The sequence below is a fragment of the Squalius cephalus genome (genome assembly GCF_949319135.1).
Source record: "Squalius cephalus genome assembly, chromosome: 24".
In the NCBI taxonomy this organism is placed as follows: Eukaryota; Metazoa; Chordata; class Actinopteri; order Cypriniformes; family Leuciscidae; genus Squalius; species Squalius cephalus.
The window spans coordinates 6,673,339-6,701,274 of record NC_137145.1 but is presented as its reverse complement, the minus strand read 5'-3'; the positions used below and the strand labels follow the sequence as shown (position 1 = coordinate 6,701,274).

The 27,936-nt window shown below is 37.3% G+C and overlaps 1 protein-coding gene across 4 annotated transcripts in view; it reads right to left on the bottom strand.

The window, feature by feature from the left end:
- The window catches only part of aak1b (AP2 associated kinase 1b), a 31,594-nt gene extending 4,096 nt beyond the window's left edge, over positions 1-27,498 (bottom strand). The window contains exons 1-21 of one of the 4 annotated variants that reach the window (XM_079861072.1): positions 26,494-27,498; positions 22,359-22,477; positions 21,632-21,740; positions 19,467-19,609; positions 19,073-19,194; positions 17,962-18,043; positions 17,435-17,567; positions 15,625-15,728; positions 15,374-15,459; positions 15,127-15,293; positions 14,416-14,498; positions 13,534-13,836; positions 12,290-12,465; positions 11,915-12,135; positions 11,203-11,283; positions 10,668-10,727; positions 8,407-8,511; positions 7,557-7,658; positions 6,614-6,724; positions 6,189-6,293; positions 999-4,447 (exon numbers count right to left, since the gene is read on the bottom strand). In XM_079861072.1, the coding sequence (XP_079717198.1) occupies positions 4,353-4,447; positions 6,189-6,293; positions 6,614-6,724; positions 7,557-7,658; positions 8,407-8,511; positions 10,668-10,727; positions 11,203-11,283; positions 11,915-12,135; positions 12,290-12,465; positions 13,534-13,836; positions 14,416-14,498; positions 15,127-15,293; positions 15,374-15,459; positions 15,625-15,728; positions 17,435-17,567; positions 17,962-18,043; positions 19,073-19,194; positions 19,467-19,609; positions 21,632-21,740; positions 22,359-22,477; positions 26,494-26,659 (2,673 nt within the window). In that variant the 5' untranslated portion in view covers positions 26,660-27,498 and the 3' untranslated portion in view covers positions 999-4,352. Of the gene's footprint in view, positions 1-998; positions 4,448-6,188; positions 6,294-6,613; positions 6,725-7,556; positions 7,659-8,406; positions 8,512-10,667; positions 10,728-11,202; positions 11,284-11,914; positions 12,136-12,289; positions 12,466-13,533; positions 13,837-14,415; positions 14,499-15,126; positions 15,294-15,373; positions 15,460-15,624; positions 15,729-17,434; positions 17,568-17,961; positions 18,044-19,072; positions 19,195-19,466; positions 19,610-21,631; positions 21,741-22,358; positions 22,478-26,493 lie in introns of those variants that run through there. The other 3 variants (XM_079861069.1, XM_079861070.1, XM_079861071.1) reach the window with 3 other exon arrangements.
- Positions 27,499-27,936: the final 438 nt, after the last annotated feature.

The window sequence follows — 27,936 nt, the reverse complement described above, 5'->3', positions numbered from 1 at the left end:
TGATGGTTAGTTTATGACAAATAATAAGAACATACCTAAGATCAATATTTAAAAGGTAAAGGCTGATTCAGGTCTGGAAGCATACAGATCAAGGCTTCTGCAACAAGTAGAACTAGGACATAAAACCAGAAGGTACTCAGGCGTCCCTGAATAATGTTTTGTAAGATGCGCCCTAATGGAGGCAGAGAGGCCAATGGTTTTGTCTTGTTTTGTGATTCTGCAGGTTTGTGATTAAGTTCAGCCACCTCGCCTTCTGTTTCTGCCAGGAATCCATTTCCTTCACTGAAATTCTTGCACTACCCATTTGTACCCAAAAAGACTCTTTACACCTTAGTCATATAGTGCCATGTTTTTGTGTGAATGTGCAAGTCTATTATACAAGTGAATGCTCGAATGACAAAGGAAGAGTGAGAAAGAATACAACATTGATGAAGAAAACTTACCTGGAGAAGACCTGTTGAGTGTCGGAGAACTGTTTTACACCCAAGTAATCCTTCAATATATTATTACATATTTTATGCCCACAACATGACTGCAGTCTTACAGGAACAAATAGAGGCATGAGTCACAAAAGAAGCTGATAAATATGTTGGCCTTTCTATAATATAAAAAAAGGTGGATATTTTTAACAATTCAAGTGCATCCGTATAGCGCATTTCACAGTAAATATTCACAGAATATAGTTAACAGTTTTAATATTTCAATTATTATTATTTTCCTACATCCCCCCTGCCCATTTTTCTATTTAATTAAAAAATGTAATAACTAAAACATAGTTTAAATAATCCAATTACACATCAATATTTTTAATGTATAATCCAATATATAAATATAAAATATATATATTTTTTGTTCTCTTATTACAACAGCATTTCATATTTATATATTGGGTTATTGTTCAACAGTGGTTCACATTTAGAAGATTTCTGTGCACGATTAGCTTGACAACAAAGTGCACAGTTTCAACAGACAAAACAAAATGAACACCGGCACAACTTACATTCACATTTACATGTTTATTTACCACCCCTTTCTTTGTTTATTGGTTTTGACAAAAATAGAAGGTGCACATGAACCCATTACTGTTCTAACACTGGGCTGAGGGTGTTTGCTACAGAGACCAATGAGGTTCCAACTCTGGGGATAAACATGGTCATAAATATTGTTTTTTCTCTGAACAAAAACAGCACATAAAAGGAATCTTTGATTTTTGCACAACAACACAAGTCAAACACTACCCGCGGGGCAAAGACCTCTACTGAGAACTACAAGATGAAGCATTAGGATTGCATAGGTTAACATGAGAGTCTGCGAACGGCTGTACAGAGGAGAGGCGAGGATATAGAAATCTCAGAAATCCACACTGCCAACAACAAACATCAGGAACGGAGACCCAGCAGCATCTCTTCCTCTGCAAGAGCATCATTGACGTGCAGTGCTATTCTGTGGGTTTTCACCAATGCCTCATAAAATATCCCAAGCTGAAGAATTGTTTCTTTTGTTTTTTGGTTTCATTACTGCACTTTAGGGATGGGCGGTATGACTAATATCGTATATCTCAGTGTTATATAACAATATATTTATTAGATGGACATCCAAAAAAAGTTGTGCATGTGCATACATATATATACTTTTGGTAATGCTTGTTTTTAAACCGGTTAAATACAAAAGAAAAGGTACTACATTTGATCTCACTAAGATTTGTAACGCAAGGTTCACACTCTCACTCACACTCAAAAATTTGTGGTCTTTTTTGAAAGAAATTAATACTTTACCAAAAATTCATTCAATTATAATGTTACATAATTTCTATTTCAAATAAATGCTGTTATTTTATCAAGCGGCACAACCGTTTTCAACACTGATAACAATGAAACAGGAATAAATTATAGTTTCAAATATATTCAAATAGAAAACGGTTATTTTTAAATCGTAATTATATTTCACAATATTATGGTTCTAACTGTATTTTGGATGAAATAAATGCAGCCTCAGTGAGCATAAGATACTTTTCAAAAACAAAAAAGGCAACACTTCACAACAAGGTCTCATTAGTTAACATTAGTTAATGCATTAGTTAACGCAAACTAACAATGAGCAATATAATTTTTACAACATTTATTAATCTTCGTTAATGTAAGCTACTAAAAATGTTCACATGTACAACTTTTGATTTTTATAATGTATTTGTAAATGTAGACATTAACAGATTAATACATTTTGTATAAGTTTTGTTCATTGTTAGTGCGTGGTAACTAATGCAATTAACTAATGTTAACCAACGAAACCTTATTGTAATAAAGTGGTACAAAAAAAATCTCACCAACAATTAATTAATTAATTCACACACACACATACATACACCTAGCATCAAATGTAAAACAAAAAAAAAATCAAACCAGTACAATTAAACCAGAAACATTTCTGATCAGATAAGCCAAATTTGACAGCATGGGGAAAGCAGTTAATATATTATAGCCATGCAAATATATCTAAAGTGATATAAACCGCATAGCAAAATCTCTATCAGACCGCCCAGCCCTACTGCAGTCGCTCTTATGCATCTTGTGAAATGACAACCACCGTCTCAAACTCGTTTCAATGTCATTTACAGATTCCACAATGTCAAAAAGCTGATTTTATTTTTATGATTACAGAACGATTACAGCTCTTCGTACAGCGTCACGAGCATTTTCCCTGCTCTCAATCAGGTACTTCAATGTCTAAAGACTCAGTGAATGAGGAGAACCTGTGCTTGAAACCGAGGTGCCCTGCTGCGGGTCCTTAAACCATGTCAAAGACAAAACCACCTCACCATTTTCAACAACTAAGACTAGCTATTTATTTACCTCACGTCCACACATACACGCACACACATACGTACAGTACTGATATGAAGATTGGCCACAGACATGTCTTAACTTCATATTCATAATAGCTGCCATGCTTCGATATGCGTCTGATTCACAAGAACTGTGCAAGAAAGCATGGCATCGGCCGGTAGTTCGGAGGAGGGAATGGCATACGTACAGCGTTGAGGATTTTCCTCGAGCCTACAACCTGTTTTTGTTGATAAATGTCTTGAGAATAAAAGGCAATGAAAACCGAAAACAAATCCAGCCGATTTGCTTGCAAATGGCGTCAAACCGAGTCACGATGCTTCGAGATTGTCCTCTTTTCTTAACTGACTTTGTTCAGCGATGGCCGTTGAAGATGAAACCGACAAATTTACATTCGCAAACACGTCTCAACACACAGAACAAAGAGATAAAGTTTCCTCTTAAATAGGTTTCATATACACATATCTGCATTTATATATGGATACTCGATTCATACATTCATTCTCTAACACTCTATTCATATTCACATATAATCTTAACCTTATATGAAATATTTCTTTTAAATTATTCTCCATGTATATTATGGGGTGAGACAGGGATCTCTGAAGGAATGGCTGGACATTTGGACCAGATGCTTTATACACAGGAAGAACAAATCACTTTCGAGGGCGGGAGAGTCGAATACTGCAGATATACATCAATTTACATAGCTTCGAGCCAACGTACAACATCAATAGAGCTATTTACAAAGAAATAACAGAGAAATGATGGTCTGGAGGTCATGAGATGGTGAAAACGGGGTACCACTGATGGCAACGAGGAGTTTCTGGTCAGCTTTACACGAAGTGTTAAGATCTGTTCGTACCCTGCGCTCAGTCTGGATGAAGATAAAATCTTACAAGCTGTGTTTGCCTACCTGCAGATCTGTAAACATCCAGCAAAAATATTCCTGTCTGTAAACATTTGGTTCCCTTGTACTAAAACCCATGTGTGTTTAATCTGGAGACGAGCTTCCTGAGTGCCATTGAATACACAGATAAAGACTGAAGAGAAGAAGGATCGGGCAAACATCTGATGTTTGAAGCTTGCACTCTTGAATGCGAGGCAGATGAAACGCGCGCCCAAAGGAAGCACAGATATGGATGCCAGAGGAAATCGGATTTTGAGCCTGTAGAAAAATGTCGCACTAAACTCGAATGAAAAAAGTTGAACATAAACTCATCAGGGAGAGAAATGGCATGGTGCAGGGTAGGATTGTTGAATACGTCAAATCAAATGAGCGATGATGCTGATGACGACGAGAACTGAATGAATAAAGTGACAGGGAAAGAACATAAAACGTAAGATGCGACGAGCAGGAAGAATGGAAAGATGAAGAACTGATTAAAGGAGGAAATGGACCATGATAGAGGGTGGAGGATAGGACAAATGATAGCAGGGGATTCATGATTAAAGGCAGAAGACTACAGCGGTTGACGTCATCTTCAGCACAGCAGGAATTATCTGTAGGGTCTAGAGGTCGATGAGCTGGTCCACCAACAGCAGGGAACGGGCCAGGTTGGGCAGGCTGGACTCAGAACTGCCACTGTTACTGCGAGAGTGACCTCCTAAAAGAGGCCAGATGGACAGGAAGGTTAGGGGAGGAGGGAAGGGAGGACAGTCATTTCGAGACAAAGAGAGACCGAGGAAGGGGACAGCAGAAGAGAGAGGGAGAGAAAGACACAAAGGTAAGTAGATGTTCACGAAAAGTCAAGAGAGAGTGTTACGAGAGATGATGCGTAGGGTTGGGAATCGAGAACGTGGGAACTGATTTCTTTTAAGCAAACTATAAACTAATTATAGATGATATTTCGCTCAGTTAAAGATCCCAAAACACACATGAAACATAAGGTTAATTTGTTCATTTTTAGTAGCACCTCACAGTGTTTCCTGCACCACTACTGAACCTACAAGTCAAGGTAAAAAATGTAAGCTTGTCTCAGTGTTGTTATTGTTAACTAATGTCTGAATTGATACTGATAAAATCAAAGCACACAAAAATGCATATTCCTATTTGAAAGTCCTCACTTCTTATACACAATAACATATATACATATATATATGTAATATATACACATATATATTGCAGCCAGTGTAATCTGATTTGGGGAAGAATGACACTTTTGTGTCAACAATAAATCACAAGTAATATCTTGTGCAATGACTGAAACTTTGCATTACTGGCCTTCGTAAGATGAATCGCTAGTTGTATTCCTCAACTCTAAGTTGCTTTGGATAAAAGCGTCTGCTAAATGAATAAATGTAAATGCACGCAATTACTTTTGTCATGTCATGTGAACTTTGAACTAGTTACACTATTATGCGTGCATGAGGCTTAAATCTGTGAAATCATGGATTGGTGTTTCACATGACAATGTACAGTTGAAGATATTTATCTCATAAGATATAATGAATCGTAAAGTGGAACTGAAAAAATAAATTTCTATTCGATTCCCATCCCAAGCCATATGAGTGCAAAATGGCTCATTTGCCTTGAACAAAACATCTCAATTCGGAATTTTCGCAACTGCCAAAAATAAAAAACTTGTGCAAAATATACAGTTAACACATATGTACTAGCTGCTGGCTTTCATTACAGTGAGAGTGAGAAGGGTCATTCCGTGTCAAATCAAACAAATTTCGGACACTTTCCTGGCTTTCTGTACAAAGACAAACATAATATAAATGTTACAGATGTATATTTACTAAGTAATCCACTATTTTGTAGAGGGGGGTCAAAACGACAATTTTTACCTGAGATTTGGAGCCAATTTACAGGATGACACCATCAATATTTATTTTTACAGAGATTGGTAGGTTTATTAGTAAAATATGTTGACTTTAGCAATCTTTATATCATTAAATGCCAATGGCGTTTAAAAAATTTGCAAAAAGCACTTTTTGTGTTATTTTGCAGGCATGCAAAAAAAAAAAAAAAAAATTGCTAAACAAAGATTGCTTAAGCCAGCAGATTTCACTAATAGACTTGCAAATCTCTGTTTAAAAAATAAATGCTGCTGCCATCTTTCTAAAGTCATTTTGCACCCCTCTAATTTGGCTCCAAATCTCAGGTGAAAATTGTCATTTTGACCCTCCTCTACAAAATAGTGGATTACTCAGTAAATTTACATCTGTGACATTTAATATGTTGACTTTCATCACTATTTAGGTTTGTCTTTCTACAGAAAAAAATATGAACAAAATCAAATATTTGAGCCGGGGACCTCTGGTTCAGTTGACACGGAATGACCCAGAAGCAAATTGCTCACTCATTCTCAAAAAGAGGATTTGATTCCTCAAAGCTTTTACCTTGGGAGTTCTTGGAGACCAATACTGGTATGGGGTCAAATTCATCTTCATTGGCTGTCTCAGCGCCCGGAGGCTCAAAGCCTGAGATCAAACAGGAGTCTGCAGCTAAGAAGTGATGAAGGTTGGGGCAAATGACAGTTTATGGGTAAAAGATTTAAGAGGGCGGGTGGTAGGGAGAAAAACAGATGGGTGCGAAAAATACAGCACTGTTAGCATGACATAAACCCTGAAACTTTAACATTAATGTTCGTGGCTGACTCTTTACAAAAGCTAAATGAATGTCAAGAAAGACCATATGGTTTGTAAATAATAATTACTTTTCATTTTTTATTCCAGTAAAATGTTCAGTGTTGTCCCCATGTTATATGCTGCACCAAGGCACATAAGCTATAAATGCCAGAAAAACAAAAACTGATTGGTTGTACCTGGTATGTTCTGGGAGATGCCTCCTGAGACAGCTGCAAAGTCATCCAGACAGGAGGCGGAGCCAGAGGGGAGTGAACAGCCAAGCAGGGAGTCCTCACCAATCAAAGGGTCTGTAGTGCAGTGGAGAGAAACACCAGGGAAACACACAAAAACATTAAATCACAAAGATGCAAACTACATAAAAAAATCAGATCATATCATGCTATTTTATGTTTTTGGAGGTCCACTTATAATATCAAAGTATTTTGTGCTAAAAAGTCAATATAGTTTATCATCATAACCATTTCCTACTATTTTTCTGACCCTCAGAATTTAATGAAATAATCCTTTTGATGAATTTTCAAGTTTTTGCTTCCCCATATACACACCAAACAGGTGTATGTGGAAATTTAATGCATAAATGTGTTCAACATCTGTCAGCAAGATGTGGCAACTTACTTTTTGCAACTTAGTTTCAATATATACAATTTTGTAGTCCAAAAAAAGGTCCATTGTTTATTGTCAATAGCGTAGCGATGTATGAAGCACAACTCACACAGAAGTCACTTTCAAACCATGCAGTTTTCTGTTCTGCGTGGCCAACTTGAACCTGTGGCACAATTTCTTTTTAAATAGCTGAATTTTGCCTTCGATATGACTGCACCATTACAGTTTTTTTTAAGTACATTGAAGTAATTTATATCTCAAGTTGCAGGAAGTTTCCTCATGATATGACCCCTTTGAGCACATCTGAAATTAACTGCTTAAGGTACAACATTCTGCATCCTTAATAATGTGGCGGGGAAAAGGATTAGGGTAGCAGGATTTTTAATGTGTGAAATCAGTCATAGCCTCAGGCACTCTCTCCGCACAAAGAAAACATTCTGTCACTTCCGAATATCTGACAGGGTGTTATAATGCTAGGCAGAGGCTCTTCTGCCAATCTCTGATGCTTATTTTTACCTGCCAGTGCCGATAATACTGGTTCAGCCTCCACGGGATGCAGGTGAGACTGAGGGGGCTCCAAGCCAGGAATCAGAGAGTCCAAACACACGTCTGTTTTGACTGGGAGTAAGAGAGAGAGAGGAAAGTCAAAGAAAACAGATGATACCACAAACTAAATTTTTTAGAACATCATCAAACACATCACTGGTATCTTTTATATCACATTCAAACCATTTTTCTGCCTGACTTTGATCACAGTGACTCACTGGACCCTGTCTATTCTCTCAACAATGGACATCGTAAGAACTTTCTTTCGCTACTTTGAGCCCTAAATGATGAGTAGATTCTTCAAGGTATCTTGTATGTGCAAGTCATATAAACTAACTACAGGTGTACCGAGTTCGGTGCTTAGCCCCCTCATCTTTTTTAAATACACAATATTTCGGGGACCCATCACTAAATGATAAATCACTCAGCTTTTTCTTTCAATGCAATTCCATAACACACAGCTACAACTATTGTTTCAGCCTTTTGTGTTGATTTCACAATGCCTATACAAATCCATTTTTGCCTCAAGTTTAATTGTATGTGGCAAGAGGAGAAAATTGCAAGCTATCACAAATACAGGGACTGGATGAATATAGAAAATATCCTTTGTCTCAGAGAATAGGAAAGTGCTTAGTATAGCTTTTGTAAAAGGAGCAAGCACACAGAAAGACAATCAGTGAGAGCTTGGTGTTTGGTGTTTTAAGCCCCCAAAGGCGCCTTCCAGGCAGCGAGGGGATGGGTAGGTTTAAGGTTGAGGGTAGGGTTAGTTGCCTCTAAGGAGCCATTGGGGGCTTAAAACACCATCGAGCTGAGAGCTTACCACCTCTGGTGTCGTCCATGGAGCTGCCGAAGGGGTCGGCCATGGACAGCAGATCAGGCAGCATGAGAGAGGTATCTGGAGACTTCAGGCCCTCTATCAGCTTCTCTGTAAGTCAGCCAGTGGAAACAGTGAGCGTTAGCCAGAATAAACACCGAAATGTAGCCAATGCATAAACAAAGAGGAAAGGGAAAGGACAATGGAGGGTTTGAAAGCAAGACTGGTGATTAGAAAAAAGTAACTTGCACAGAAGGAAATAAACCGCAGAAGAATTATTGATGGGTCTAAATTATACATTGCACAATTTAGGCCAAGTGCACAACGTAAAAGACACACTATTTTACCCACTCTTGTAAAAGACCCACTCATAGTCAATCAAACTTCAGATCTAATATTGTCATATGGAATCGATGTTGAGGGCGTTGAAATTCTGCAGCAGAGCAATGACATCTCAGATCATTATCTATTCTCGTGTATATTATATTTAGCCAAGGCTGCAAAACCAAGTTCCTGTTACAAATATGGTAGAACTATCACTTCTACCACTAAAGATTGCTTTATAAATAATCTTCCTGATCGGTTTCAACTCCTCAGCATACCAGATAGCTTAGAAGAACACGATGTTGCAACAGAAACTATTGAATCTCTCTTTTCCAGCACTTTAGACAAGGTAGCTCCTTTGTACTTAAAGAATTTTAAGGAAAATAGTCAGCATGTTTTTGTATTTTTGAGGATTTGTAATTTGAAAGCCACATTTCTAGCATCTTTTCCATCTTAAAAATATATCTAAATTTCAACATATGCTCTCAATGACAAATGCAGAAAAGTTAGTTCATGCATTCATGACCTCAAGGCTAGATTATTGTAATGCTCTACTGGGTGGCTGCCCAGCACGCTTAACAAACAAACTCCAGCTGGTTCAAAACGCAGCAACTCGAGTTCTTACCAGAACCAGGAGTATGACCATATTAGGGCGGTTCTGTCAACACTGCATTAGCTCCCTATTAAACATTGCATCCATTTTAACTTAATTCTTGCTAATTACTTAAAGCACTAAATGGTTTCTCTCCTCAGTAATTGAGTGTCTAATGCAATCTCAAAATTCTGGCCAGTTGATAATAGCTAGAATATTAAAATCAACTGCAGGCGGTAGATCCTTTTCCTATTTAGCACCCATATACTCTCTTTAGCCTGGCATACACATAACACATTTTCACATTTCTATAATTCACACCTGTTAAAGGATTGTTAGGCTGGATAAATTAGGCCAAACAGGGAGCACTTCCAATAACACCCGATGTACTCGTTTCATCATAAGAATGATCTATGCTAATATTAGTCTCTCTGTTTATCCCGAGATTACCGTAGTCAGCCGTATCCGGTCCGTATCCAGATCAGATGTTGGACCTGCACCTAGACACGACCAAAACGCAGCCCTGAAGGTCAAGCAGAGTTTCTGTCAACTAGACAATCCCCTGTGAAGGCCTCGTCGACACGACAGCCATCGGCACAGATCCTCAGCAAAGACCACAAGAACCAGAACTAGATAAGTCCTCTGCACAGATCTATGACCAGCTTCGTCTCCATACTGGGCATGATGCCTCTGTTTGCATGCATTTGTGCTCAAATTACCTTCTTTTGTTAAAATGACCATTTTGGCAAGGTATTAATGTAAGCGTATTTGGCTTGCCTTAAGTAAATGCAAAAAAGCAGGACAAAAAAAATAAAAATAATCAAACAACAACACAAAGTTTGGTATAAAAATAAACCAAAAGAAACTACAGCAGTTTTCCAATTAACAGCATCCAATCAGTATTAAATATCAAATAATCTTGCCGTGAAGACTACAGCAATTATTTCAGTATTTTCCTTTTATATTTGATTTAAAAAAGAATCTAATTTCTAAATGTCTACTTGAATACTTAATATTTTTTAAAGATATCTGATAAAGCTCAAGCAGCTTTATATAATTATAATTTATTTCTTTGTTCCACATTTATTCTATTGCTTTTCATTTCTTTGTTTTTAAATGTATTATTGAGAGTTTATTTAAAAAATGACTAGAAAAGCATAAAGACTGTGAGTCAGGACTAATTTGTTAATATTATTATTTTTTAATAAAAATATTGTTCAATAGTACAGTAGTGTTCGCTTTGGTATAAAATGTTTTATTGTGCATCACAAAATTTCAACAGAATAGGTATTTGGTATTGTGACAACTGCATGTGTGTGATGAGTACTAAGGTGAGCACAGCTGGCATTACCTGGCACAGCTAGAAAACCAGCTCCCGGTTCCAAGCCCAGAATGTCAGTAGGTCTTTCAGCTGTATGAGAGCAGAGAAAGAAGATGGACATAAGGTAGTCAAGAAGAGCTGGACATTAACGGGAGTCATTAAATGCTAAGCCTCCGTGAATAGAAGAAACACACAGACACTGACAAGCAGCTCAGCAGGAATGCTGAGGTAAGTGGTGGGATGTGATTCAAAGGGCACATCGTACTGGAGTGTTTCGTCTTAATAGGAGTCTCCTGCTGATTCTGGAGACCAGTTTGACTACCTCTAGATATACTGAGCATGTGCTGCCATTTAGAGAAGGAGGCTAGGAATGGTATCGAAATAAAGAGAGGGACTGGCACTCTAATGCGTAAGGAACAAGAAGCAAGGATGTCACAATTAGGGGGATTTGCAGTAGATTTGGGACTTGGGGGGATTTGCAGTGATTCACATTTGCAATGCCAGTTCATTTCACTCAAATATCTTTAAGAGTAGAACATCAGATTAGGGCTGATGGTACACCTACCGGGAGGTGGAGGAGCAGGTTCTGCAGCCTCCAGGTCGGGAATAAGACTCTCAGTAGCAGCAATCAGAGGTTCAACAGGTTCTGCAAACAGCAAAAACACTTTGGCTAAATCCACACTAAATCTGGCTCCATTTCAAAACACTTCTTTTTTTAAAGAAACTCTCCCAAGTGGATCAATCTGAAAACGGTATTTGAAACCGATGAAGCATGTTTAGTCATGCATATTGCACCGATAGATATCTCTGTTTAGACTGGTTTGTGCCTGCTATGAGCTATTCACTTTCACAGTGTTGTTAAAGATAAATGTTACGTTGTACAATCTTCATTACATTCTTGCAAAGATGACAGAAAATGTACTATGCAAAACATAAGAGCAATTGCATTTTAGACCACAGAATGGCGACTGAGTGCAAACTGGATGCACCAGTAAATGGTGGGATATTTTGCTAATAAAATGATAGTGCCAAAAGAACACCATAAGAAATGTATCATGTTTGGTCTCTTGGTATCATCTCAGTGAGTTTTTCTTACGTTTTACGCATGCACAGTAGCATGATTTTGATTTTTTTTTTACATTTCAGTGTGTACAAAAAACTTTTGGAGACGCAAGCGTGGATGGAGAGCATTTTTGGATGAATCTGGATTAATTTAGATGTAGCCTTTGAAACACTGATATCTGCATTCTGCAGAGTGTGTCAGCATGCAAAGTTACCATCAGCTAGTTTGGTGAAGTCTTTGTTGAGCAGGTCCTCAGCCGTGAGTTTGGAGAAATTGTCGTCTCCAAAGGGATTCCAGGTAGGCTGGACCGGGGGGCTTGTCAGGGTAGCGGCTGGAACAGGAGCTTGGGGGACAGAAACGCTGCCTTGCTGGGCAGGCTGGTACACACTCTGCTGGGAGGACTGGGGAGAGTTGGAAGGGGTGGCACTGGCCGACCTAATTGTGCCCGAACATTGAAAGAAGTGTTCATATATTAGTTTAAGTAGGTTTGAAGGTGACAGAACACTTCTTCTTGATTATGTAGGCTGTATAATGGCAGTGTCACATTGCGAAGGGCTTAAAATCTATATTTATAGGTTTGATTTCTCACTTTGACTTATTAAGGCTGGCTTCTGCGGTGGCCGCCTGCAGCTGCTGAGTGGACTGGCTGACCGGCACTCCGAACATAGCACTGTGTGTGACATCACTCTGGATGCGCCTATGCCCCGCCTTCTGGGCCGTCCTCGGGGACGATGGAGGAGTCTGAGACAGGCCAGGGACCACAGGCTGAGGAGAAGATGAAAAGACAGGAGGATGAAGCAACTAAGAACTCATAACTCAGAAATAAGAACTCAGAAATAAGAGTGTGACATGCAAATGAAATTTAAAGGCAGCGAAATGGCATGAGTTAAAAACAAAATGAAAACAAAAGGTGATTGATCAAGCATAAGTGAATACAGATATAAAATAAAAATATAAACAGATGACTTCCAAAATGACTTATCTATGAAAGATAAATAAAATTCAGACAGGTAGTAAAAATCGGATTTTTGGGGTAAAATTTGGCGTATCAGACTCAAAATCATTTGTAATAGTAGAAAAAATATATATTTTATAAACCCAATCTGAAATCACATCTCTTTGTGGTTTGAAATTGAAACATTTACATGTACCATTAGAGCTATACTACCATTCAAAAGGTTGGTGTCAGTATTTATTAATTTTTTTTACGAAATTAATACTTTTCTTCAGCGAGGATCCACTACTAGATTGACCAAAAGTGACAGTAAAGACATTTTTAAAGTTACAAAAGATTTACATTTTAAATACACATTTTTTGACATTTTGAAGTTTATATAGTAAAAAGTAAATGTGAAAAATAGTGTGTAGTAAATGACTTCTTTTGTCCCTCTTTGCATCATGACACTGATACTTAAGTCATTTCTAAATCAGCATCTAATTACACAGGATATTTACTACACTGTTTCTAAACAAATGGCTCTGATTTCATCATTCATTTTCCTTACAAACAAATCAGATTTGAATGCAGTGTAAATGAAGCATAAACACCATTTGGTTTTAACTTCATCAGAACGTATCGTTTTAACAAAAACATTGTCCGTCAGTCTTCAGACACTCTTCAGAGCAAATAAACCAAAATGGGCAAACATACGTCACACAAACAATCAAAACCATCTACGCTGATCCAAAATAAACCGGGGATGAATGGATGCAAAACAATGGATGATGAGGCACAGCCCCTGCATGAGGGGCTTCAACAGTGAGAGTGAGTCTGACAGCTCTTTGACAGGACAGGACAGGACAGAGCAGCATGCACAGGATGGAGGTGATTACCCTCTCCTCTGCGTTCTCTGGGCTGATCTGGGATTGAGGCGCTGGCTGCTGGACAGTGGGCTCTGCCTGTGCTGGAAGCGGGGCACCAGCTGGCTGAGTGGTAGTGGGCTGGACGGGCATGGGCTGCTGCTGAGCCGCTGGCGCCTGCTTACGACGGGCGCTCCGTGCCGGTGCGGTGGGCGGTGCAGGGCTGGATGGAGGAGGAGTGGCTACCGCTTTCTGAGGCGCAGGGTTTCCCGCTGCTACTGGAACGCCCCCTCCTCCTGCTGCAGCCGCTGCTGTGATGGAGACCGGCTGCACAGGCTGGCACACAGACACGCACCAGACAACTATACCATGATGCAAACTGTAAATGTGACCTTCACACCCCAGACTGTAGGTTTCATTTAATAAATGCAATCTACCGGCTGGAATAGTCATTGAAATCAATTAAATGATGTGACGTCATATAGATCGGACTCTGATTTCTTTTTATCCAGACTTCACTACTTTCTACTGCTTTCGTAGGACTTCAAACCAATGTATAGATTAGAAAACACATGCAATAAGATTGGCATCTCTGCCATCTCTCACAAACAATAGTGTGAGTTTGAGGCAGGGCTATATGTTTGTCCTATCAACGTTATGTTCACAAAGCCTTTTGGAAATTTTGCAGTCACACTTGGTGACATTAGATGCACAGAAATTACACATTCTTCCATGGAGTTAAATGTAATAAAGTTAAAATAGAATAGCATTACATAGCTATTTTTCCTCCAATATCTCAGTTATCCTCCATATCTCATTCTTGTTATTTTTAACAATGACATTCTTTTATAATATACTATGCAATTAAAAAGAGCTGTGTATTGTGGGATTGGATTAGTGAAGTGAAATACAGACCGTTTTATGCTGAGGGGCAGGAGATGCCAGGGCTTTTTGAGACTGAAGAGCTGCAGCTGGCTGAGCCAAGTTCACACTGACAGCTGGGAAACAAAGAGAACAATGGTGTGGAGTTAGTGGATAGATGTGGTGCATTTTGATATATGTCAATATATGTATTTTGATATATTTTTATAAAGATAAGGATAAAATGTGATATAATTATAATATGATCAAATTAATAATTAAATTAAATTTGAACATTATTCAAATTTACATTAAACATTATTAAATTAATAATGACACTAATAAAAAGTACAATAAACAAAATATTTTATTAAAGATATATATATATATTTTTTTTTTTTTTTTTTTTACTTTAAGCTATATATTTAAAAAGTTATACATTTAATATTTATACGTATTTAATGTATGTTTATTATAAATTTGTTTATAACAAAAATATATATAATAAATACTAATGTTGTCAAAGAACTTATTTTTATAAAATCCTCTAAATGTAATTATTTTCTCTGCTTCTGTTGGCTATACCTAAACACTGCACGACAATAGCACTTCTCAACATCACCCAGCTCAAAATTCTCCATGTTCTGAATAGTAAGTATTTTATGAATGGGATTTTATGTTCATGTTAAAACTACTGTTTACCTTTACATTACATTTTGTGCTAATACACAGAGAACTGTGATGAATATTTCATCATATTTGTACCTATTGGCTGGGCGGCTCCGGCGGGTAAGTTGGCTCTCTTGCGTGGGGTCAGGGCAGCAGGCTGGATGGGCAGGATGCCTCCTAGTGCCTGAGACTGGGATTGTGCTGCTTTGGGCCGCTGGCGTGGGGTGATGGAAGTTTCAGTTGTGGGAATGGGGTCTGTAAGTCTACGGGACAAAAACAGAGACAAATGAGTCCAGGTCAAATTCACCGACCATAAAGCACTATGGAGCCTCTGGACACGTACCTCGCCTTAGTCTGCGTTTGGCTCTTCTTCGCGGCTGCTTCGCTCGCTCTGATTGGCTCAGGAAGTTTGGCAGGAATGGGAGAATTCTAGGGGGACATATTTCAGATTAGTTTTGTTTTTTATGATTTCAAGCATTCCTGCAGGCTGACGCACACATGCACCCCAATCCAACAACTGATCCCAGAGGTAAAAGTGCTGACCCAACAACAGGCCGAGAGTGACCCTGGAGGAGAGGAAGGAAAGAGACTAACCTTGACGTTATGGACAGGGCAGTCCCGCCGGCCCAGATTGAAAGCAAAATAGGACACCTGATAAATGTCAGGCCTCTTATCAGGGTCTGGTTCCAGCATGTACCCTGATAAAATCACCACCACAAAGAGAGGTAAAGAGGAGGGAGAGTGGGAGGAAGAGAGAGAGTGTCACAACGTGACAAAGGAAAAAAAAAAGAGGAGAGTGGATGATCGGTTTAAGCGCTCATAAGTTGAAGGAAAAGTACATCCAAAAAGTCTTCATCATTTACTCACTATCAAGTTGTTCAAAACCCATTTATACATCCATGAAACACAAAAGGAGAAGTTTTTTTTTTTAAAAACTCCATGCCAATCTTTTCCATGTAATGGGCTGTCAAGATCCTAAATGACAAAAAGTGCCACAAAAGTGATGGATTTGTGTGAGCAACAGACTGAAATTTATATGAATAGTTCACCCAAAATGTTTAATTCTATCTGAAATTCTGTCCCGACTCCCGAAACATAGAGGGCTTTGCAATACAGATGTTGTCTTATTTACAACATGAGGCAGAGGCAGAAACAACATAACCTTGTTTCTGTAGCAACTTTCAGCATGTTTCCGTTTTACGCGGCGTGAGACAGTCACATAAACTACGCGAAATCCGATAAGATCAGTCAGACTGAAACGGATTTCCAGATATGCGATTTGAATAGGATTTCAAACCACATATGCATGTAGCTCGAAATGGATTTGTAAAAATTGCATTTTTTGCCGTTCACACATGCTAAATCTGATCAGATTTGGACTGACAGTCTGAACATAGCCATATAGACAATAACATGGTGTGTTGAGACCATTAAAGGAGAACTCCGGTCAATTTTAATTTCATTTTTTTGTAAATTTGGAGTGCTGTCAGTACAGAGAACAACGAGTCATTACAAGTGCCCAGCCATTGTGAATGATTCCTTCAGAGTGAACACGGGTGAATCTGACTGCAGTAGATGTGAAAGATATGAATAAAAGTGATGTTAATTCGGCCAGCGCACATACCTGTATTTATTTCCTGTTTACGGTCGAAGTCCACAGTAGTCGATTGTCGAGTTCACGAGTGTGATCATAGGTAACTAAGCAACAGTGGAGAACTCGACAATCGACTACTGTGGACTTCGACCGAAAACAGGAAGTAAATACAGGTATGTGCGCTGGCCGAATTAACATCACTTTTATTCATTTCTTTCACATCTACTGCAGTCAGATTCACCGTGTTCACTCTGAAGGAATCACTCACATGGCTGGGCACTTGTAATGACACATCAAGGATGTTAAGAGGCTAAAAGCAGGTTTAAAACCTGCCCCATTGAAGTCAACAGGGTGCAAATTTTAAAAAGAGGATAACACGGTGTAGGCAACACCGATTTTTGTCGTTGTTCTCTGTATTGACAGCACTCCGAATTTACAAAAAAAATGAGCTCAATGTTAAAATTGACCGGAGTTCTCCTTTAAAAAGCCCACCACCATTATTTTTCCCCTAAACAAACAACATTGACATCAATGTTGTCATGTTTTTGATTTTAAATATCTACAAAATAAGGGTAGATATTTTGTGTATTTTGACTTTGTAACTTCCATAACCTTTAATTAATGACTGGGATTTTCTTTGAATATTCTCCATTTGTGTTCCACAGAAGAAAAAAAGGACTTGAGGGTGAATAAATGATGACAAAATTTCAGTTTTGGCCCTTTCAAGTGAGACCCACAGCCATACTGAGCCAGTGGTGAGACGGAAACACACCTGGTGCGAGACGCGAGCAGCGACAGACAGATACTTACGGATGAGGCGGTGCATGTCCTGTGAGTAGCGGGAATTGTCTGGAATGGTGAAGTTGCCATCACAAATGGCCACCTGACTCTCACCAAAGGGCAATGTGAAGAAACAGATTTTATAGAGCAGACAGCCCATTGCCTGAAAGAACAAAGAACCCACGTCATTGTACAGTACGGGAAAAAGACCCTCGATTGAGGTCATAATATAATGTATAAAAGTCTTGAATAAGGTTAATTAAACAGTCTTATAACTTCTGTTCTTTTTTGTTTTTTGGCACAAAACAAGCATACATTTAAAATTTACCATACTTATTTTTTAAATACACATTCTGGTCTTATTGCAAACATTTTGTAATCTCTTCATGAATGACTTTCTTTATCTACTGACGTTAAAATAGCCAATAAACTAACAGCTATTGATTTAGCAAACTTGCTATTAATCTGGTAAAAGACAGATTCGAAAAGCTTAAGAAAAGCCAATGACTTTAAAATATCTTCTGATTGGCTGTGATATCTTTAATATATTTACTTACCCAGATATCTGCTTTAGTGGTGATGATTTTGCCGTTGTACAGGTTCACCATTTCAGGAGCGCGATAGGACAGGGTTGTGTACCTAAACAAAACAGACAATTTCATAAAACTCTGCATTATAATTAGTGTTATTATTATCACCTCAAAAGAAATTTGTCATAATTTGCAATAAATACAAGCAATTTTTTAATGGCCAATTTCACCTCAAAATTCTAGGTTGAAGGATGAACAGTACAGACTTAGAATATTATCTATCATAATGGTTATTGGCCATCTATTTTAATGTATTTAAAATGTAATTACTCCAGTCTTCAGTGTCACATGATCCTTCAGAAATCATTCTAATATGCTGATTTGCCACTCAAAAAACATTTTATATTATTAATGATGTAAATAGTTGAGCTGCTAAATATTTTGTGAAAAATGTGTTACACTTTCTTTGATGAATATAAAGTTCAAAAGTACAGCATTTATTTGAAATAGAAATCTTTTCTAGCATTAATTTATAGATGTCTTTACGGTCTCTTTTTACCAATTTAATGAGTCTTTACTGAAAAAAAGTTTTCATTCCTTTAAAAAAAAATGATATGATCTGTCTCTAGTCTTGATTAACAACGTTTTATACTTTTTCTGATCACTCACCCAACAACTTGTCAATATAGGAATGTTAAAAGGATAGTTCACCCAAAAATGGAAATTCTGTCACCATTTACTCACCCTAAAGTTGCTCCAAACCTGTATAAATTTCTTTCTGCTGTTGAACACAAAACAAGATTCTTTGAAGAATGTCCATAACAAAACAGTTGATGGGCCCCATTGAATTCCATAGTAATTTTTTTCCCCATAGGTAGAGTAAGTGATGACAGAATTAAAACTTTTGGGTGAACTATCCCTTTAATGAGTAAAATCATGCAGTACAACTTACATTTTCTCACGACAGTAATGTGCGTGAGAAAATGTTGAAAATATATATTTTTATATACATCACTGTTCTGAGTTCTGCACATTAGTAAGAAATTGATTAAAACGGTTCATTTTACGAGTAAACCGATTTCCACTGGTTTCAAAACAAATTGAATTTCACAGAAACAGGCTGATTGGAGAGAATTACTTTTTAATTTCGTCCTCCACCACAGTCACTCCTTCACTCTGGGGGTTCTGAAACTTCATGGTGGCGCTGCCAAAATCACACAGTACATAGTGTCCTCTGTCGTGAAGCAGAATGTTTTCCACCTGCAAAGAGTCGTACACAAATTACACTCCAGTACAACATCACATCTTCAACTAATGAAATAATGTTTTGAGAAAAAACCCAGAGGAGTCGACCTCCTGATCAAGTGTTCATCAAGTAGTTTTACCAAGGTAACAGTCAGTCACAAACAGCTGTTAACTGTGACTCATGTAATCAATGGCCCAAACTGAAACACTTTTTCTTGGAAAAAAGCACTGCTCATAAGAGAAGTAGAAAGGAGGGGAAGAAAAAGCTAAGCAGAAAATAAAGGAACCTTGAGGTCTCGGTGGATTATGGGAGTTTTGAACTGGTGCAGACGTGCCACAGCCTCACACGTGTCACAGAAGATCTGGAGCGCTTCCTGCTCGCTGAAGCCCGTCTGCAAACGCTGGTTCATTAGGTTCACCACCTGACCACCTGCACACACACAAACATAGAGATGTAAAACACTACAATACTTCAGAAACACAGAAGGTTCTTGAGGAGAATTAAAGCAGAGACACTATGTGAAATTAGAACAGTAAATCCACGGTTCAAATCTAAACAATTAATTAAAAGTGTATCCCTAGACATTATATATCTGAACACAAGAACCCACATGTCGGCTCTTAAATCCATCTGTAAGCATTTCAGAAGTCAATTAGCCAGCAAAATGTCAATTTGCCTTCATTTGACTCCCTAGCGAGCATGTTTACATTTCAATCAATATCTTGTAAATATCAATATCACGTGATGGAAGCTCACTGTGAAAGCAGCATTCAATACATCCAATGGGTTGGCCTTTTGTGAAGACTCAAAAGAAAGAAACAAGCTCTTTTGGAATAATGAAAAAAATCTATAATCTTTTCTGGGCTTTACGAAATTCTAAGGATAACGTCTTGCAGTATATTAACCAATCAAGAAGACATACTTGGAAACCCTTTCAGATGAGGGCACTGGAAAATGTTTTTCCAGTAATGAGGATTAGTCTTTTGTGTAGGTGCTATTAGGAGATGACATACCGGCCTTACACAATTCGAGACTTCGAATTGCTTTCTCAAGCTTTCTCAAGGGACAAGAAGATTAGGATATAAGGCCATGTCAGGCTGTGATGGAGGTCTGAAATCTATCTAAAGAGCGCCTCCTGGTGGATGAATTGTATAAATAGCACAAACACCTTGTACAAGAGGAGACACTGTATATAAGGCCCTGTTTACACCTCGAATTAAGATGCGTTTTGGTCGATCGGATCACGTGTAGACGAGGAAGACACATTCCCGTTTACACCTGGTGTTTTAATCCATCTCGTTTTCAACCACTTCTGTCCTGATTTCTTCGAGGGGAGGGTCTATGGGCGAGTAATTGTATGAGTTCTTTCAGATTTTTCAATCTAATGGACAAAATAAGTGCACGCAAATTACACATGAACGCTACCGAAGAACACAGAAAAACACACGGAGAGCATCAGCTTTCTTTTCTGCTCTGACAGCCGCAAGATCACGCCGAACTCTGAGTGTGTGTTAAATCACGAACGGTGAGAGAACATTGCGCTTGGTACGTTTTTCATCTTCAAACCTGAAAAATCATCTTCACCTGCGCGACGCACCGGTCTCGTATCTCTCACGGAGGAGCGAGGACAGTGGCGAACGAGAGAGGACAGGCCTGGACTTGTGTTGTGTTTGTTTTATTATTATATGTGACAGCATATCTCCAAAGAAGAGAGCAGATGCGGCAGCAGAACATATACTGTACCAAGCTCAAAAAGTGTTTGTTTATCTCAATATATATCTTGTAAATATTAATATCACGCGATGGAAGCTCACCGTGAAAGCCGCATTCGATACATCCAATGGGTTGGGCTTTGTGAAGACTCAAAAGAAAGAAACAAGCTCTTTTGGTATACTGAAAATAATCAATAATCTGTTCTGAGCTATACGAAATTCTAAGGATAACATCTTGCAATGAATTAACCAATCACATTACTACATACACAACGAGCACATTTAGCCCAGAACACAGCATTGTTTTGGATGCCCAGTAAGTTCCTTTGCAAAATATAAGTCATAAAAGCGTTTTTCTTTTGTTTTTGTTTTTTGTATCTTTAGGTTCAGCGTACAAAAATTACAGCTGAAACGCTAAGTGAACCAGGACTAACTGTCTAAAGACACCGAAAGAACCAAACTACAAGTGTGAGCAGTGAACACACACTAAATGAAAGGAAATTTAATGAAACATTTGAAAAGAAGTGCTTATTAGTTAACTATTCTTTGGAAAGATGCTTAACATAAACATTGGAGCATTTTTAGCTTTTAGTCGCATCTCTGTTTGTCTTATAGGTGGTACAGTTATCTAGTTGACTAATCGGTATTTAATTTTACTCTTTGTCAAATGTATGTTTGTTTTCCCACACAGAGCACAAGGCAGCTGTGCACAGAGGCATTATGGGTTTGAAAGGCTTACCTCTGCAGAAGTCCATGAGGATAAACACCTCCCACACGTCTCCACCTCCTACAGCCGTGATGCTGGAGTCCAGGAACCCAACGATGTTCTTGTGACCGTTGAGATCCCGCTGGAATACAATCCATAAAGAACAGAAAGTGTATGAATGAATCAGACGAAATGAGCTCAAGCAGGCACACGTCACAAAAAAACTCTGATTTTTTAAATACTATATTAAATTAAATATTGTATGGTACCTGCCATTAAAAAACAACTAAAGTCTCTTATGCTCAGTTGCTCACCAAGGCTGCATTTATTTGATCATAAAAACAGTCATATTGTGAAATTCTATTACAATTTTAAAAAGTAATAATGCAATTTATTCCTGTGATGTCAAAGCTGAATTTTTAGCATCATTACTCCAGTCTTCAGTGTCACATGATCCTTTTCAGAAATCATTCTAATATGCAGATTTGGTTCCACAAATATTTTTGTGCAAACATGATTCTTTTATGAACTGTAAGTTCAAAAGAACAGCGTTTATTTAAACTAGAAATCTTTTGGGACATTAGAAATGTCTTTACTGTCACTTTTGATCAATTTAATCTATTCTTGCTAAATTACAAAAAAATGTACTGACCTCAGACTTTTGAGCAGTAGTGTAAGTCATGTTTTTACAGTATAAGATGTCTCAAATATAAATGATCTTATCAGTGTTAAAGCACAGAAGACATTTCATCATGCTCACCATGATCTGGATCTCGCGCTTGCAGACCTGCAGGTCGTATTCATTGTTGACGTACATCCTCTTTAGTGCGCAGCGCACCCCCTGATTTGTCCGCACTAAGAAGACGATTGCAAAGCCGCCTGCAAAGGCAAACACAGTTTAAATGCTTTTGCTGAAAACAGATTCAGATCCAGATGTGCCATGTCAGCATTCAAAGCTATTTTCATGGCAAAAATTCAATTACAAAAATACAAATATCATATAATTACAATGAAAACCAAACAAACAAAGATTTTTTACATTTTCCAAAACCTTTTCAGGCATAATCTTACTAAATAAGTCCTTAAGTGAGGTAACTTCATAAAAGAGCATTGTACTTATATTAAGTCCAGGACAATCTAATAAAACATGTTTAACAGATTTTAAGGGGAATCTTACAAAACATGCATAAAGTTGGGTCTTCACCTTTAAGCAAAAAAGCATGGGTCAAACTTGTATGACCTATACGACATCTGGTGTAGACCACTTGATCAAGTCTAGTTTTGAGTGATAAAAAGTATGTTTTTAATTTAATATAGCTTATTATTCTTGCACATATTCCACTCTTCTTGCCACTTATTTAATATGTATCGATTAATAATCGGTCTGATATCTGAGGGAGGAATTTGACATTCATTAACTTCCTGATTAAGAACTTCCTTAGCAGCTGCATCAGCTCGTTCATTTCCTGAAAGTCCAACATGGCCTGGAACCCAGTGAAAGATAATACTGAAGAACTGATTTAGTAGATAATCCTTGCAGAAAACAAGCTTGAGGACTAAAGGAGTTAGGTGATATTTACACAACACTGCCTCCATGTGGAAATCAGCAGAATTTTAATTCAATTTACCTTAGAATTTTATTTTCTGTTAGAATTATTATAATATATAAAAAAAATTGAAAGTTAATTTGTAATAATACAAAACAGCAATAATAATAAATTATTGATATTAATATGATTATTTAAAGTCCCCCTGCAGTCAATAATTTTATCCCTTAAAACTCATCTTTGATCACCAAAATGACATATTTAAACGTTTTTTCCTTGAAAAGATTTCTTCATGCCTTAGAATAGCTTGAATGTAACTCTAAACCCTTGCCTCATTTAGTATACAGGGTTCTATGAATATGCAGATTAGCCCCGCCTCCACTCACTCAACCAGCTCAGAGATCCACTCGTTGACGTGATTGGTTACAAGGTAGTTTGTGAACACAAACTATTTCAAACCGCGTTTTTGAGACTGTCTTTGGTTCACTGCAGTTTTAAAAGAGAAAATACTCAGCAATGGTGTTGACTTATGAATTTGCACTTAGTTTGTCTTAAACCATATTAAAAACACCACATAGATATATAAACAACATTAAAAGCTTGATTTTCACCACAGGGGGACTATTTGTGATCGAACACTGGTCACCTAAGTTCACTTAAAAAATCCATTATTCACATTTCTACATGCAAGCATTAAATTGTGTTTCGTTGAGCCAGACATTTTTAGTGGAAGCACTGGGAACAAGCGTATGTGAACAGCATATAGACACTTAGTCTAAGCATTTACACATGGTGTTATTGTCCATGCTGATGTGTCCTGACATCAGAGCCTGTATGTTTGCACTCAGATTTTGCTGTGTTAGCATAATGTGGAGCAGGGTGTTATTCCTCAAAGCAGGCACAGGGGAAACCGCTGGGGGAAAGTAGGACACAGATATTTCTAGCTCTATAGATACAGTCAATTTACACTCATACAATCAGTGAGATTATCTGTGTTTTGTTATTATTGCAGAGCTGAAAGATGCTGAGAGGTGTTTGAACAGCACAGATGAGTCTGAGATGCACCAGGCCTGAAAGTCTATTCGCTTCGTTACCAGTTCCATCTGTGAACTGGAAATTCAATTAAACAGAGTAAACAACTGTTTCCTTTACAACACTGATAACACACGCAATTCACGACGACGCAATGAGCGCTCACTCAAGCAATTTAATGCTTTCTTCTGAACATCACAAAAGAGGTTTTAGACAGGATTTTCATATTGCTTTTTAACATTTTTTAAGCTTTCACAGCACATGGACAACATTCACTTAGTATGGTGTCAATACTAAATGTCCTCTCTTATAAGAACATGAGGTAGAGTAAATCATGACAGATTGTTATTGTTTAGGTGAACTATACCTTCAAATTTCTCGCTAAAAAATGGATCTTTGAATCAACATTAATATATCAGGTTAGAATTAATTAACACATACAGGTTTGGGGTTAGAAAGATTTTTTTAAATATTTTTGAAAGAAGTGTCTTCTACTCACCAAGGCTGCTTTATTTGATCAAAACACTGTAAAAACAGTAATATTGTGAAATAGTACCATTTAAAATACCTACTTTTCTATTTGAATATATTTTAACATCTAATTTATTCCTTTGATGCAAAGCTGGATTTTCAGCATCATTCCTCTAGTCTTCAGTGTCACATGATCCTTAAGAAATCATTTTAATATTCTGTGTTCAAGAAACATTTATGACTGTTATATGTTTACAACAGTTGTGCTGCTTAATATATTTTGTAGAAATGGTGATAGATTTTTTTTTTCAGGATTAAATACTTGATAAATAGAAAGTTCAAAAGAGCATTTCTTTGAAATAATATTTTCATTATAAATTATAAAAATGTCTATACTGTCACTTGAACAATTTAATTAATCTTTGTGAATAAAATAATGTTAATTAATCGTTTATAAAAAAAATATATTACTGACCCTGTACTTTTGAATGGAATGTATATCTTTTTTTTACACAATGTGGCAAATTAATGTTTTAAAGTACAAATACTCAATATAGTCTCACAATTAACAGAAAAACTGCATTATAATAATGATAAAAGAATCAATGAAATGCTTAGATGGAATATAGCATGTCACACCGCCGGACATGTCAACACCCAAGTACAGATGAGCAGGGATTTCCAGACAAAGGATTTAGGCCACTAAATAAAGCCGCCAGAGGAGCCGAGAAGAGCAGAGGTCTGACCACTTCAACGGCAGGACATTTGTTTGGTGGATTCAATTATGTGTAACTAGCTGGCCTTTAATACTGAACATCAAGAAAGGATCGAAAAGGAAACATTAAGCAGTGACAGAGCAATATTTCAACGAGAATAACTATTCAATATTTGGCGATTTTGAAATGATCAGCATTGGCCAATGATTGGCACAAGTGCTACTACCTGCCCCTTTAAGTCCAAAATTAACTGACAGCTTTGGCAATCAAATTACAACATTTAAAGAGTGAATTGAGAAAATATAGCATGAAATAAATATTAATATTAATTGCATTATTAATATATATATATATATTCATTACTTTTCTATTAATTTACCAAACTGCTAACACTTTTACAATTCCCATGACTTTTCCATGACCATGACCATAGGATGACCTTGATGGGTAAGTTACCCTAAAAAAGTAATTAATTACTAGCTACTAATAATTACATCTTCAACAGTGTGATTAGATTACTGTACTAATTACTCTCTCTAAAAAGTATTACATTAGCCTACTTATTACTTTCAATCCAACAATCCAAGGACAGACATGAAACTGCTCTTTTAATTCCTTTAAATACATACAAAATTGTAAAAAAAATAAATTAAACTGACCAAGTATTTAAAGGTTACATTAAAAACATACATTATTTAATTATCCGTTAAATTTTGATGTTAAATCCACTATTGGTTTATATAGAATTGTTCTATAGTCTATACAGCATTTAATGCAATTACATCAAGAGTAACTAATTAAATAACAGAAAAATGAAGAGTAATCCATTACTTTTTCATGGGGAAAGTAGTTCCATTACAGCAATACTTAGTAATGCATAACACTTGTCCACATCAATCATCTATAAATGACAGTCACACTGTTTTTGTGGATAACTATGTTGTCATTGTCAAATCTGGATATTGTTTGGAGCTAAATCAAATTAAATTCACCCAGTCTTAAAAAATATATATCATTGAAATAATTTTGATTCCCGTGATGTTGATTATGGTGTGGTTGGCCGAAGATCTGTCCTGTTAAGTGAAAGGTTGTAGGTTGAAAGGAAATATCAAACATCAGCCTGACGTACCTTCTGCCAAAGTTTCTTCTACAGTGACCTGGTGTCGTCCGACAGTGAAAGCCCGGCCGATGAAATTCCCACCAGCACCACTGCTGGATCCAGAACCTCCAGCTCCACCTCCAGAACCGGGTCCAGAGCCCACCAGCTCCCTCCGGGAGTCAAAGAACTTCTTCATGATGTGTCAAAGATCCCTTAAACACTTATGCAAGTCTCTAAGAAGCTGAAGTGGGAGGGTTGGTTGTTCTGGTGCCAGAGGTCTAGATCAGCTGAGACTGTCAAACATGGACTTGCTGCCCAACTCTGGTGCTGACCACAGCTTAAATGAACCGTATAGCCACAAAAACGTACAAGTAAATGATTGTAAACAGTAGATGTATTAAATTAAAGCATCACAGTTGAGAATATCCAAATAAACAGCATCAATCAGCGGTGGCCTGATATGATTAATGTGTTTGTCTAGTGTCTATACAAGTGACACGAGCCCATATCACGATATAAATATTTAAATCCAGCTGATATCGATGTAAACATTCAGGCCCAGTTGCAAAGTGAACCTTCAGATGTAAAGTCAACAGAAATGATTGTTTGGATGGATGAAAGTCAAACTCTCCATCATCAGCCAGCTGTGCAGTTCATTAAAACCTCTGAAAAAGCACCCACTTTTCACAGAAAAACAGATGACATGCGGAGATTAATCAGAATGATGGATCATTTCTTAAGTTAAACGCCTATAATCATATTAACTCGTCTCTTGACTGATGAAAATATAATAATTTAAATTCAACATATAATCAGCTAGGCGCTAACGCTAGCATTCCTGCAAAACCCACTCAGACGCGTTTCGCATGTCATCTGCGCGCTCCCGTCGGTGGCCTGCAGGTGAACGGTGAACGGATGCGATTTGATTTAAATCAGACAGAATCGAATTCATGCAGAAATGAGCGTGTTGTTCATGGCGATTCTCGTCTGCGGCTTCGGATGCTGCAGATGCGCCAGCTAACCGGAAACCACACCGGAAGAGTGAAGCCAGGCACCGCTAAAATAACTATAATAAAAGTCCGAAACTCGAAAAACTCATTGTATTTTATTGATATGAGTTTTGCAACTCAGTCATCAGAAACACACATAAAATACACATAAATTACACTATAATTACATTATATATAAATATATATATTTATGACAATGATATTGAATTCAAATATGACATATTGTAAATGTACTTATATTACATACAAAAAATGTTATCCATAAATGTAAATGGGCATCACAAAGACCTACTTTTACTAATTTTAAAATATAAATAGGTCTCTACCTTCATACTTTAACAGCAACAACAACAAAAAAAAAAAAAAAAAAAAAAAAAAGACTGTCATTCTTTTAATCTATTAAATCTATTCATCTATGTCCGCCTTAAATCTATTGATTGATTGATCGATTGAGTCACAGTGC